The sequence below is a fragment of the Polistes dominula genome, unplaced genomic scaffold (genome assembly GCF_049000335.1).
Source record: "Polistes dominula isolate Pdom_NZ unplaced genomic scaffold, Pdom_raw_medaka contig_12, whole genome shotgun sequence".
Taxonomy (NCBI): Eukaryota; Metazoa; Arthropoda; class Insecta; order Hymenoptera; family Vespidae; genus Polistes; species Polistes dominula.
Genome location: NW_028301116.1, coordinates 4081188 through 4094077, shown reverse-complemented (window position 1 = coordinate 4094077; position 12890 = coordinate 4081188). Strand labels below are relative to the sequence as shown.

The 12890-nt window shown below is 30.3% G+C and overlaps 2 protein-coding genes and 1 long non-coding RNA gene across 5 annotated transcripts; 1 reads left to right on the top strand and 2 right to left on the bottom strand.

Moving 5' to 3' along the window:
• The first annotated feature begins 188 nt into the window (after positions 1–188).
• Ssu72 (Ssu72 CTD phosphatase) lies at positions 189–2854 on the top strand. Of its 2 annotated transcripts, XM_015320326.2 has the most exons (4): positions 191–568; positions 698–841; positions 1052–1310; positions 2284–2854. In XM_015320326.2, exons 1-4 carry the CDS (start codon positions 486–488, stop codon positions 2383–2385), a joined length of 588 nt encoding a protein of 195 aa, XP_015175812.1. In that variant the 5' UTR covers positions 191–485; the 3' UTR covers positions 2386–2854. The 2 variants fall into 2 exon arrangements, with proteins under 2 accessions (XP_089032960.1, XP_015175812.1); XM_089176834.1 differs by lacking the exon at positions 2284–2854 and having other exon boundaries at positions 189–568; positions 1052–2082.
• On the bottom strand, positions 2846–8622 carry Ns3 (nucleostemin 3). 2 transcript variants are annotated; one of them, XM_089176832.1, is made up of 5 exons: positions 8604–8622; positions 5493–5617; positions 3837–5220; positions 3382–3706; positions 2846–3275 (listed from the first exon to the last, which is right to left on the bottom strand). In XM_089176832.1, the coding sequence occupies exons 2-5, from the start codon at positions 5589–5591 to the stop codon at positions 3125–3127; spliced, it is 1959 nt and encodes a 652-aa protein (XP_089032958.1). In that variant the 5' UTR covers positions 5592–5617; positions 8604–8622; the 3' UTR covers positions 2846–3124. The 2 variants fall into 2 exon arrangements, with proteins under 2 accessions (XP_089032958.1, XP_015175802.2); XM_015320316.2 differs by lacking the exon at positions 8604–8622 and having other exon boundaries at positions 5493–5880.
• A 2184-nt stretch (positions 8623–10806) lies between these two features.
• LOC149031073 (uncharacterized) lies at positions 10807–11998 on the bottom strand. Its single transcript, XR_016178060.1, has 2 exons — positions 11851–11998; positions 10807–11776 (listed from the first exon to the last, which is right to left on the bottom strand). It is a non-coding gene; the product is annotated as an uncharacterized LOC149031073 (long non-coding RNA).
• Positions 11999–12890: the final 892 nt, after the last annotated feature.

The window sequence follows — 12890 nt, the reverse complement described above, 5'->3', positions numbered from 1 at the left end:
TACTTTCACTATTGGAATTTTAAACACCCGCTATTATATTTTATTTTATTGTCGACCAATCACCTAATTGTGTTTGATTTAAACAATAAGAATTCGTACATAATGACAAGTGGTTCCAATGCAACCAATCGGATGCTCTGTTTACGAAGAACTTGTTTTGAAAGATATCAACAATGCCATCTAGTGTTGAAAGAATTAATACGTGTTACAGGACAACGCTGATTCGAAAGTAGCAAGATAGTACAATGAAGAAACGATAACTTGAATAAAAAATTAATATTATTAGACTATTTGGTTTAATTATATAAATATAAATACATATATTACTTTGTTGTATATAAAATTTACAATAATATTATTAATAATAATCAATGTGTACAACGTATCGAAATTGGCGTTGAAAAATATATTTTAATTTTTATATTAGCTAATAATTAGGATTATTCTCAGGATTATTTTTTATTACAAATTTGGTCTATAATATAATGCCGGCCCCTAATTTACTTAGCGTAGCCGTTATTTGCTCCAGTAATATGAACAGGAGTATGGAAGCACATGCCTTCCTAAGGTAAAAGGTTATGTCAACCACTTGGGAAAGATCTCGATAATAATAATGAAAAGATAATAATTAATTAAAAAAAAAAAGTTAGATTAATCTATTTCAGACAGACTAACAACTGTTAACTACTTCTTTCAGTAAAAAAGGCTTTAACGTTAAATCTTTTGGTACTGGAGATAAAGTCAAATTACCAGGAAATGCTCCAGATCGTCCTAACATTTATGACTTTGGAACATCCTATGAAGAGATCTATAACGATTTGTTAAACAAGGATAAACAATAGTAATATATTTATCTCTGTTATATTTTATTATTTGTCGATAAAAAATTTTTATTTATATGCATTCATAATAACTTAATCTCTAATTTTATACTTTAATTATATTATTTTACAATTAAAAATGTAATAACTCAGAATTCCTGTATCCTTAAATTTTTAATTGTAGAAATTAATTGTTTTGTAATGAAATACAATAACCTATAATTATTTAGTTATACACAAAATGGACTGCTACACATGTTGGATAGAAACCGTCGGATAAAACCTAAACCTGAAAGATTTCAATTATCAAAAGACAAATTCGATATTTTAATCACATGTGAAGAACGTGTATATGATCAAGTAATCGAATGCATGGAATCGAGAACTCAAGAAGACAATCAGCCTGTACATCTTATCAATATTGATATTCAGGATAATCATGAAGAAGCTACAGTTGGATCATTTCTCATCTGTGAATTAGTCACTGTGGTATTTACAATTCTTATTTTTTATTTTTGTTTTTTTAATCTTCGTTTTAGGAATTCGAGTAACTCTTTTCTACTAACCATCTTCTCACATTTATTGAATATACCAAAAGCCGAGCGTCTTTTTATCGACTCTCTGGAATCAACAGTACACGATTTTTATCTTTTTTTTCTGGATTCGTAATGGGTCACTCATTCACGTTACTAACCATACTCACGTTGCGTGATCAATCGGGAGCTAGTAGTAATCCAATGTGCCTAAACTGTTTATATACTCTCGTGATATCAATTTTGTTACTGTTTATATTAAATGATATTTATGATATGTGATTTTGTGATAGAATTTATGTTTGAGTTTGAAAGTTTACTAATCCCAATTTCATTCATATAAGAATTTTAAAAATTGCCCTTTCGTTTAAAGCTATGATGGGGTACAAATATTCATCTGACTCATTGTATTTATTATATATATATATATATATATATCTATCTCGTTTGAATGTTTATAATTATTATATGATATATTATTTAACACGGTAAACCCTACAAAACAATGCCAGTCTCTACGAACTAGCTTTAGATTTTCAGTTCAGGCTGTGACGGTCACCAATGGCCAACATGTTTTTTATGACTGATAAATTATTGTTACTTGAACAGAAAACTCAATAAAAGAGGTTTAATGTTTAACATATTGAAAGATATATTAACATGTTTGTTACCAGTGTCACATTTCCATGATACATCGATTTCCATCGACAATCTACATCACACATTTACAATGATATATATAACATATGTGGTAAATGAAATAATTTTTGAACTATAATTGGAATTTCTTCTTTGTGGCATAATATCAAACGTGTTAATATATTAATTATTCTTTGTAATTTATTTATTGATATTATTATTTATCTCTAATATAGTTAAGAAAAGAGTATTGTACATATAAATAATAACAAAACTTTTTTTCTTTTCAGTTGGCTAACAGTGAAGACTTAGATAATGACATAGACGAATTGCTGCATGAATTTGAATCGAAATTTGTTAGAACAATTTTGCACACGGTACTTTTCTACTAAAAATGAATAATGCTATTATCAAATTGAAAGGAACTGACGATGTTCTTCGAATCTAATTTATATAAAAATAACTTAATTATGTATGTAATTTAATTATCCTTTTCTGAATTTATTGATCTGGATATTTAAGGATCATAATTATGAAGAATGATAAGTGCTTCCTATTTAAATAATTAAATCATTTTCGGTTAAAGAAATTTTATAAATCTTGCATATTTATATAATATGTATAAAATTTATAGCGAATATCTGCGCCAAAGTATCAAATTGTATTGAGAAATAGGATGTCGATGTATATATTTATGTATATATTTCGACTAAATATTAGTCTGAATAAACATAAAGGTTACAAAAACGTAAAATAACTTTATTATAATCTCTTGTATATGGAGCAATTCATACAAAGTTGGTCGACTTGTAAGGATGAGGCATGAGGAACGAAAATTAAAAATATGTCGCATAAAATAAAGACATGACGTATATTCTTAAACCAATAGATCATAAAATCCTTTTATCCACCGCTATTATGTAATCTTAGAAAATTCGATAAGATAGCCGTATATTGTAATTTACAATATTTATTATACACATAATTTATTCATTTTTTATATGATTTTATATAAAGTGAATTTTCATTTACTTAAAATTCAATAATTTTTGTTATTTAATCAATGTATTAAAACTTAGCCAATACCTAAAACTAGAAAGATCACAATTTATGCGTTATATTTTTGTTGTATTAATGTTGATCGAGATGACTGTATAATCTTCTAGCTTTTTCCCGTTTCTTTTTATTACAATGTTTGTTAATTTTTTTCCATGGCTTCTCCTCAATACAAAGATTTTGCATTGAACCAGCAATTGAATTAGCTGCAGAACCAGCTATAGCACTAAAAGTAATAAATATTTTTTAACGTTACACACATACACACACACGTACATGCATACATACATACAAATGATTTTATATAATTTATATTATTTAAAAATACTTACTTATTACTAGCATTCTGTGGTAATCCACGTGCTTTTCCAGCAACACCTCTAGCATGAACACCAGTAGATTGTTGTCTTAAAAATTTTTTATCCAATTCCTCAGACGTAGTTTTCTTCCCTCCAATTATACGAGCCATTCTAGGTGTTATATGAGTATTTTCTGTTTTAATTCTTCGTGGAGGAGGAAATTGGTGATATTCATTTTGATTTTGCATTGGCGGAGCAACGCAATATAAAAGTCTTCCATTTACAAAATCTTTTAAAACGTAACGAGCAGTTCGTGGATTATCTGGTTGACCATTCTGTGTCATAAAACCTCTGCTATCTGAAAACGAATTCATTACACAATAATATTTATTATAATTTAAATATAATTTTCTTTCTAAATGTAAAAATAAATTATTAGATGAGTAATTAAGAAATAAAATTGAATTGAATTTTTAATAACAACTTACATCCATAAGCATTTAAAAATTCTTCTGCAGTTGGTGGTCGATCTGGATCTTCTCCTTCTGCTGGTATAGGTAGCATAATTCCATACATATCTTCAATTACATATTTCGGTATCAATGTAGCAAGTAATGTTACCGGTGGAACGTGATCTCTCATTTGATCTATCGGTAGTATGCCATTTAAAATCATATCAGCTTTAGTACAAACAAATGATGGCATTACTAAGCCAGGACAATCGCATAAAAGTAAATCTTTATCTAGATATAAAGTTTGGAAATGTTTCGTTTTGCCTGGAGTAGCTGATACAGAAACTTTTTTGTATTGTAATAATGCGTTAATTGTTGAACTTTTTCCAACATTAGGATACCCTACCATTCCAATCGTTGTAACTCCTTCCATATATGTTTTTTCTTTATATATTGATTTAAATAATAGAATCAGTTTATCTCTGGTTAATAATTCTGAAGAATTTTGAATCAATGATTTATTTTCTACGAGCTCTGGCACTTCATCATCTTTATCTTGTATTTCTGTATTCTTCGTTAAATTATTCAACGACTCTTTATCTTGTTTTTCTATATTTTTTGTTACATTATGCAACAATTCTTCCTTATTTTCATCACTTTCATCACTACTTTCATTAATTTCATTACTCTCATTACCACTTTCATCATCACTCTCATCATCCTTTTCTGCATCAACAGAATCTTCAACATCTTCCTCGGATTCTTCTTCAATTTTTTCATTTTCCGCAGCTAATTTAGCAGAAAAGAATGCAACTCTCATATTAATACTCGTAAAATATTCTGCCCACGATTGTCTTTGATTATCGGTTAAAAAGTCTGCCTTATTGATAAGAATTAAATTCATTTTCTTAGGATCAATCTCTTTAACATAGTTTTCCAAATCTTCACAACGGAATAATAAAGGATTACGTGCATCGACAATTTGAATGACAACATCACTACGTTCAACTACTCTCCATAATTGTCTCCAAAATTCTAAATTCTTTTCGTAAGGTGTAAGAATAAGGCCTTCGGATTCTTGCAACGCTGCTAAATTACGTCTCCATTCTAAAAATTCTTCTTTCTCTTTAGCTTGTAAATCTTGTGCTGTGGTAGAACTATCCCACTTGGGTCTTCTTGGTATTTTAAGAAACCCTTTATGTTTCTCATGTTCTTCCAAAACTTTCTTTTTCTCATCCTTACTCAATAACCCAGGCAAATTTTGTAAATTAACAAATTTAATGTTTAACTTTTCTGCATTGAATTCTGTTCCGGCAAGATCTGCAGTGGCTAGAAATTCTTCAAAAGAACTTTGCTCGGTAACCGATTGAAGATTTAGACATGCCCAATCGTATCCATCGTTTACGTTTTCTGAATGTAGCTTTAAAACATAAATTATTATTATTAATTGGCTTTTAAAATATAAAATGAAAATTAAATTACACAAATGATCTGAGTATCAAATTGCTATTGAGATAACCTCAAAATAAACATTTTTAACACATTTATGTTGAAATAATCTTAAAATTGTTTATAATTATTAAAACCACGTAATATAATTAATATTAAATATTTTATATTAACACATGTTTTAATCTATTCTAAATATGTAAAAGTGTAAAAATATAAACATATTTTCTATTATGTTATTACCTTAGAAAAATCTCCACGAAATTTTCTAGCGGTGGAAGAACCAAAACGATCTCTGATCAATGATTTTCCTAAATTCTGAACTTTGTTTTTCTTTCCCATTTTAATTATTTTTGAAGAATGTTTTTCTATAAATATTGCACAACATTACACTCTCGTATGCATCAAATAATCAACGTGATTGTTTGATAATTTATCAGGCAGATGGCGCCACGGTTGATGTTTACTATTAATCGAAACACACAGTGAATATATCTACCGACTATTATCGATTTATCGAAGTAATTGACAGGACGAATTAAAAACCGATTCAAAAGGTGAAAGAAAATATGCATGGAAAACAAATCTCTGTGATATTTAATTACAATCGTCGTATAAACATAAGGTAAATAATTCGTCATAAGCGTGACGTATGAAATGAAAATAAAATACAATAAAAATAAAATAATATTTAGACAAATAATGAAATATATTTTACAAAAGTTATTTCAATTTCAAAATGGAGATAAATTTATTTTAATATATATGATATGAATAAAAACAAAAAATCATAAAATAAATTAAATGAAAAATATTAAAACGTATAAATATTGTGATCGTGATTGTAGATATTTATTGGTTGGGTTGGGTCATTCATTGATCGTCAAAATGATGACATTATACTGTAATAAAAAGTTTTTCTAATGTATCTAATAACACGTTTATAATAAGTATGATGACTATCCTTCAACGTTGGTATTGTATTACCCATTCACGTTTCAATTACTTTGGAACTTTAAGTGTCACCTGTAACACGCTTAACGTCCTCGAACAACATATACACATAAATATATATATATAAATATGTGTATGGTTTTAAAACGATCGTACAAGTCAAATAAACGCGGAAATAGCTGGAACAAAGAACGAGATGAAAGAAACGTGAGAGTCAAAAGAAGGAAAAAAAAAGGAAGAAAGAAAGAAAAAAAAAGGGAAAGGGATGATATGAGGATAAACGGGGAAGTGGTAAAAGGCTAAGGTGAGACGGATGATGAAAAGAAAAAAATACAGAAAAGAAAAGAAAAAGAAAAAGAAAAAGAAAGAGAGAAAGGTATATATAAAAACGATTCCAAAGGCAACGCAGGTGGTAGACGAGTGGAAAAGAGAACCCTCGGTATTTCTCCCTTTTTCATACAACACCTACCTGTATCTATACCTAAATTCCTAAAAGGGAAGAAATATAGCAAAATAAGAATAAGAGTAAGAAGAGTAAGAACGAATAATAGACGAAGAAGAAGTAGAAGAAGAAGAGGAAGAAAAAGAGGAAGAGGAAGAGAAGAGCGAGTTGTTGTACGGCACCGGTTGCATTTGGCAGTGATGCAACAATGAGAGACACACGAGAGGGGAAAAAGATGGACACGGTCATAGGAAGGACGGTGGCTGTGGGAAAATAGGGTTGGGCACGGGGTGGCGGGGACGCATGCGTCGACCCGGCAAAGGGCTGTTATGTCGCACTCTGCCGTCAGTTCGGTCAGTCGTCGTGACAACCTCGTTGATACCGTTTCTCTTATTCTCGCTCCGTTCGCGTTTCAGAAAGAGAGAGATCGTCGACTTTAACTTATTCTACTTTCTTCTTCTTCTACTACTTCTACTTCTATTTCTACTTCTTCTATTTCAAAGTAATTCGTAGATTTGTTGTTTTTCCTAATAACAATCATCTTTGTATTTTTTTATGCATACGTATATAAATATATATATATATATACACGTGTATATAAATATATTAATAAGTTTTCTACCGTAGGAAAATCTTTAAAAATCGATATCGAACTTCTCTCTCTCTCTCTCTCTCTCTCTCTTTCTCTTTCTATCTTTCTCTCTCTCGCGCGCACGCACACGAGCAAGCCGGTAATCATCGACAAAACTATGACGTGTCGTAGTGTTGCGAAGAAGTAAAGGAGGGCTCCTCCTTTTCTATCTTTCATTTTATTTATTCAATTAATTTATCTAACTAATCTATTCATCTTTGACTATTTTCTATCTATCGTTTCTCTTTTACTTTTGTATAATAAAAAATTGGTCTTTTTCTTTCTTTGTCTTTTATCTTTTCTTCTTTCTTTTTATTACGCTACATCAAAATCGTATTGAAATAGAGGATGAAGGAAAGTTTACTACTTCGCAACATTCACGAATGGCGAGTGTAATTTGTGGGTTTTCCTCGTTTTGTGAGATCCGGACAGGTGTGTGCTTCGTAACCCTTGGCAATACTTTATTGGTACTTTCCCCTTCCATTGGTATGTATCCACATACATAGTTATCTAGATTACATTTGTTTCAATGTTTCATTATGCTACCCTATGATAAGGAAAAAATTACGATGAATTTTTTTAAATTCATTTCTCGTTGAAAAATGAGATTCTTCGCTTTAAACTGAATTTTTTTTCGTGTGACGTATTTAATCGTTTCGTAAGAATTTTCTGAATGAAAATCGATTTGTAATTAAATGTTTCTTTTCATTCCATTTAAAGTTACACTTTCTTCCTATTTTCGACCATTTTTATTTGCACGGGGAAAAAGAAGTTCTCTCTTTTTTTTTATTTATGCTTGCATCGTTACTTTCTTCTACTTTTTTTTTTTTTAATTTTTGTTTTTACTCGTACTACAATAAAGAAAGAAAGAGAGAGAGAGAGAAAAAGAATTGCTCGAGAAATTGGATAAACTTTCGGCTTACTCGAGATAACTACACTCTCCGGGTAGACGGCACTGAAGTATGCATTAACACTTCAAAAAAAAAAAAAAAAAAAGAAAGAAATAAAAAGGAGGTAAAAAAAGGGTGGAGGAGGAAGAGGAGGAGGAAAAAAAAGAGCACTCTCCGCGTTTTACAATGAACGCGCGCGGAACGCTTCCAGCATTTTTCGAAATTGTCACGAAATCGCAATTAACGATGTGCCAGGACAGTTTAAATGTTGTACGCACACACTTATGAACGCACGTAACGAATACGTGCAAGTATTTAAACTAAATGAAATTTATTCATTATCAAATATCCATCTTTATCATTATAATTATAATAACAATAATAATAATAATTATTATTATTGTGAATATTGAATAACAGGATACGTTATTTTATACATATATCTTTGAAATTTATTTGTCGAACGTTTAAATTTGGCAAGGAATGAAAATGTTCCGATAAACCATAGCAACAGCAGCGACCGGTGGTGGTTGACTGGTTGCTGGCTCATGGATAACATCGGAACAGCTGCTAGCCGAGGCCTCTACAAAATTCTAATCTTCCGGGCACGTACATATGAATGAAATCATTCAATCCTATACAGACACACACACACACACACACATATATATATATATATATATATATATATATATATATATATATATATATTTATATAAAAAGAAAACTCTCTTATATTGTGAAGAGCTTTTGCAAACGTTCACATAAATCCATTCGCACGATCAAAAATTATCCACACGTAATTTGTATTTGAATATTTTATAACAAATGATCATCTCACGAATGTAAATGATAAATTAAAATGTAAATTTTTAACTGATTACGCGTAATATTTTTGCATCGTGAATTACTCGTAATTTTCGTGAAATAATTCTCACGATGAAAAATTACAATATTTAAATGTACGAATGATCATTATTTCTCGGATGACTTTAATGGAGAGCGTATACTTGATAAGAAAAGTGAAAATAAATATTAAGTATGATCGTAATTCTCTCATGCGATGTGAGTTTATTTCATAAGTGTTCCCATAAACTGATTCGCACGATGAAAAATTAGACACATGGTCTAGATAGATGGTACTTGTATTCAAATTATTTCTTGATTCATTGAATGGGGTGTTGTCGATATGCCTAATGAAAATTAGTATTATGCGATGACATCATTTTCTTATAGTGTGTGTTCTTTTTATGGTTTTTCTCATAAACCGATTCAGATAATTTTATAAATTTAGATAACAACTGCAATTCTTTTGCATTGTGAATATTTTTTATGATTATTCCCATTAACTTATTCGAACACAATTTACAACATTTAATGTATTCAAATTATTTCTTGAATAATTTGTTTACCTGGGATCCAAAATGAAAATTAATATTAAATAATAATGGAATCTCGTTTACAATGTGAATATCTTTTACGGTTATTTCCACAAACTAATTTAAAAAATTTCATATCTAATACATACGTTAAAATTATTTTTCGAATAACCAAATAGTTGATAATCTAAATGCAAAATAATAATAATAAATATTATATGATACCGTAATTTTTTGTTACCACAATGAATACCTTTTACAATATAAATACTATTAAAAAAACAGTCATACAATTTTATATTTTAAAACAAACAAAATAATAAAAATAAATGTTTCAAATAATGAAATGAGAAAAATATCCGATCCTATATTGAAAATGAAATAAAATATTGCAGTACAACCATTTCCATAAATCGTGAAAGGTACAATTTGATATTGCAAAATAAAATTATGAGACATAATTTCTCGAATGATTTGTAATAAATGAAGCAGTATATCGTCCGATATTGAAAATGAAACAAAATATTAAGTAATGACGTATTTCCTGTGGAGAGTGCAAATAAATGGGAGTCCATGTCGAAGATGTGAAGAGGGATGGATAGGGAAAGCAGCAGCAGCAGTAATGGGGAGGAGGAGGAGGAGGAGGTTGTGGGAGAGATGGGAGGAAAGGAGGGAGAACGGGAAAGTAGCGGGATGAGGGAGAAGGAGTGAAAGAAGAAGTGGGTACGAGTGAGTAGCGTGCCGGGGTCATACTTAATGCAAAAAGCGATGCTTTTTGCTACTTGTCTCTGGACGAGTGGGAGTGCCTGCGAACACGAGCCCTGACGAACTTACCGGAACGAGCGCAGCAAAAGGTTGGATGAGAAAAAACGAATAGAAAGAGAGAGAGAGAGAGCAGGAGGAGGGGGAGGGAGGTAGAAAAGAAAGGAGGATGAGAAGAGGTGATATACTATGCGAGTTGGGGAACCCAGAAAGTCATGGTTCATTTACAAAATCGTTAAACGAAATTTATATAAAACGTGCTCTTTTCAACCCCACCCCCCACCCAACTCTACTTTACCCCCTCCATCCTACCACCACCATTATCGTCATAACCATAACTACCTACCATAGTGATCACTGTTGTTCCTTATTAGGCATACTTACGTGGTATGTCATTCTGCACGTATGTACATTATTGTACATGTATGTATGTATCTGTATGTTTGTGAGTGCGTGTGTGTGTTTCATATATCGACAATAAAAAGATCATAAAGATTCATTTCAGTCCTATTCATTGGAGTCGTAGCTATTATACAATACGATACAACGTTTGCGCACACAACGTTACAGTTGGTTCGCGTTGAATTAACTTTAAGAGATGTAGTATAACCTACTATGTATATATGATATGTATATTCGGGTTTTCGTTAGTTTCTATACATAAATTTGTGCATTTCTCGTGTATTACATATCTTATTAGTATTTCTATACCAAACTTGTAAGTACATTTGTGCATGTGTGTGTATAAGTATCTCTTCTAACTAGATATGCATATTCGTTGATGATGAAGAGATTTTTTTACATAAATTTTTTATTTAATATAATAATATTATGCTTTTAGTATTTCTTCATCTTTTGGAATGGATTATTTCGGTGGTTCCTTCGATAAAATTAAAAAGCATCGCGTGTGTCTCTGACACACTTGAGTATTCTTTAAATAACTTTTACCGATCGATTCCACGAACTCAAGTTTTATTTTCGTTAACCAAACCGATCGGCGTTTTTCTTTACGTTCTTTTAGAAATTATCGAATATAAATGATAATTTATTTTATTTATGTAAAATAAATATTATACCTATACAGAATATCGTTAGGGTTGTATTAAATATACGTTAAAAGTTATCGAATTTAATATTTATTAAATTTTCGTTTAATAAATACACATACAGGATTGCATCAAATTTTTTTCAGGGTTACGTCAGAGTTGTTTTAGAAATTATCAAATATAAATAATATTAATTTCATTGTACATAAAAAAAATACATTTACCATTTTAAACATAAGTCAATTGATATTACTAGTCATTCAATTTTTTTATTTCTATTTTGAAAGCTTTGGTAAACTTTGTAATATCGAAAGACAAAAAGGAATTTTATTTGCATGACTCCAATATTTATAAATTAAATTGATATATTTTAACAATACCCTTTTGTCAATTGATTTATGGACTGTAGTGCATATAAATGTACTAAAAAAGAAAGACCAATGTTTTAATTTAAACTGGAACATTGTAAATGTAACAACTAATGCAAGTATACATACATTTTAAATGATCTTTTTTTTCATCTCTCTCTCTCGTTCTCTCTTCTTTCTCTCTGCCACCCCATCAAATATTTGATCTGCTTATTCAGCTACAGTACGCGAAGAGCAATATTGTTCCGACGAGTAGTAGGGGAGGGTGTACAGTGTTCGGTTACTCTCAAGGTAATATATACTTCAACAGTGTACCACTAATAATCATGCTACTCAAAATCATTTGTTATTCAACCTACAAAATATTTTTCATCTCAATTATATTCCATACAGGTGTATCTATTATATATGTATATGTGTACACGTGTGCGAGTTACTTGCAATCAATTTTATTCTAACAATACCATTGTCATCATATTAAAATCTAGAAATCTAGAATGTTGAGTCTTAGAAAATCGTTTGTTGCGTTGGTTTGTTCCGATTGTGGTTTCACGATGTCGTCCCAGTTCGAGGCCATGCATGTATATGTTACATGTTCTTTGTTCAGAAAGAAAGAAAGAGAGAGAGAGATTACACCTTGCTGAGGTAACTTTTCATACTCCATTTATTTTTTTCTAAAGATTATCCTTGACAAACATACTTGATATATGACGATGTACATATATCGTGCATGCATTTAGTGTGTCAGGAATATTAAAAACAAAATAAATATCGAAAACCTCGAGTCACAAATATTTCTATAAACCAAACAATAAGATAAAGTATAACAATTTGGTGTCATGAATTTGTAGAAAGGTTTTTCGATATTTCTGTGAGACAAGTCGAATGAAAAGTTTTTCCCTTTTTCGAATCAGTACACTTCCTTTGAATACTCGACACTATTCCTCTCTGTCTCTCTCTTACACACTCTGTTTCATTGACAAGGCTTAAGAAGATGATGTAGTCGACTTCTCGAAGCTTTCATCAAAGCACGAAATGGGTGACAGCCCAAGGGAATAAGCTCTGAGGTGGATTTGATGCCATTGCTGTTAGCCATTACCAAGGACTCGAATTTCCAACTAACAGATTGTTACCGTTGTATGATTAACAATTCGATGAACAAAGAGAGA

Bases quoted from the DNA above. Each gene is read 5' to 3' on its own strand.
- Ssu72 (XM_089176834.1), top strand. From the start codon at position 486: ATGCCGGCCCCTAATTTACTTAGCGTAGCCGTTATTTGCTCCAGTAAT. The intron at 569-697 runs GTAAAAGGTTAT...TACTTCTTTCAG, and splicing joins GAAGCACATGCCTTCCTAAG to TAAAAAAGGCTTTAACGTTA. The intron at 842-1,051 runs GTAATATATTTA...ATAATTATTTAG, and splicing joins TTAAACAAGGATAAACAATA to TTATACACAAAATGGACTGC.
- Ns3 (XM_089176832.1), bottom strand. From the start codon at position 5,591: ATGGGAAAGAAAAACAAAGTTCAGAATTTAGGAAAATCATTGATCAGA. The intron at 3,707-3,836 runs GTAAGTTGTTAT...ATTCGTTTTCAG, and splicing joins ATTTTTAAATGCTTATGGAT to ATAGCAGAGGTTTTATGACA. The intron at 3,276-3,381 runs GTAAGTATTTTT...TATTACTTTTAG, and splicing joins CCACAGAATGCTAGTAATAA to TGCTATAGCTGGTTCTGCAG.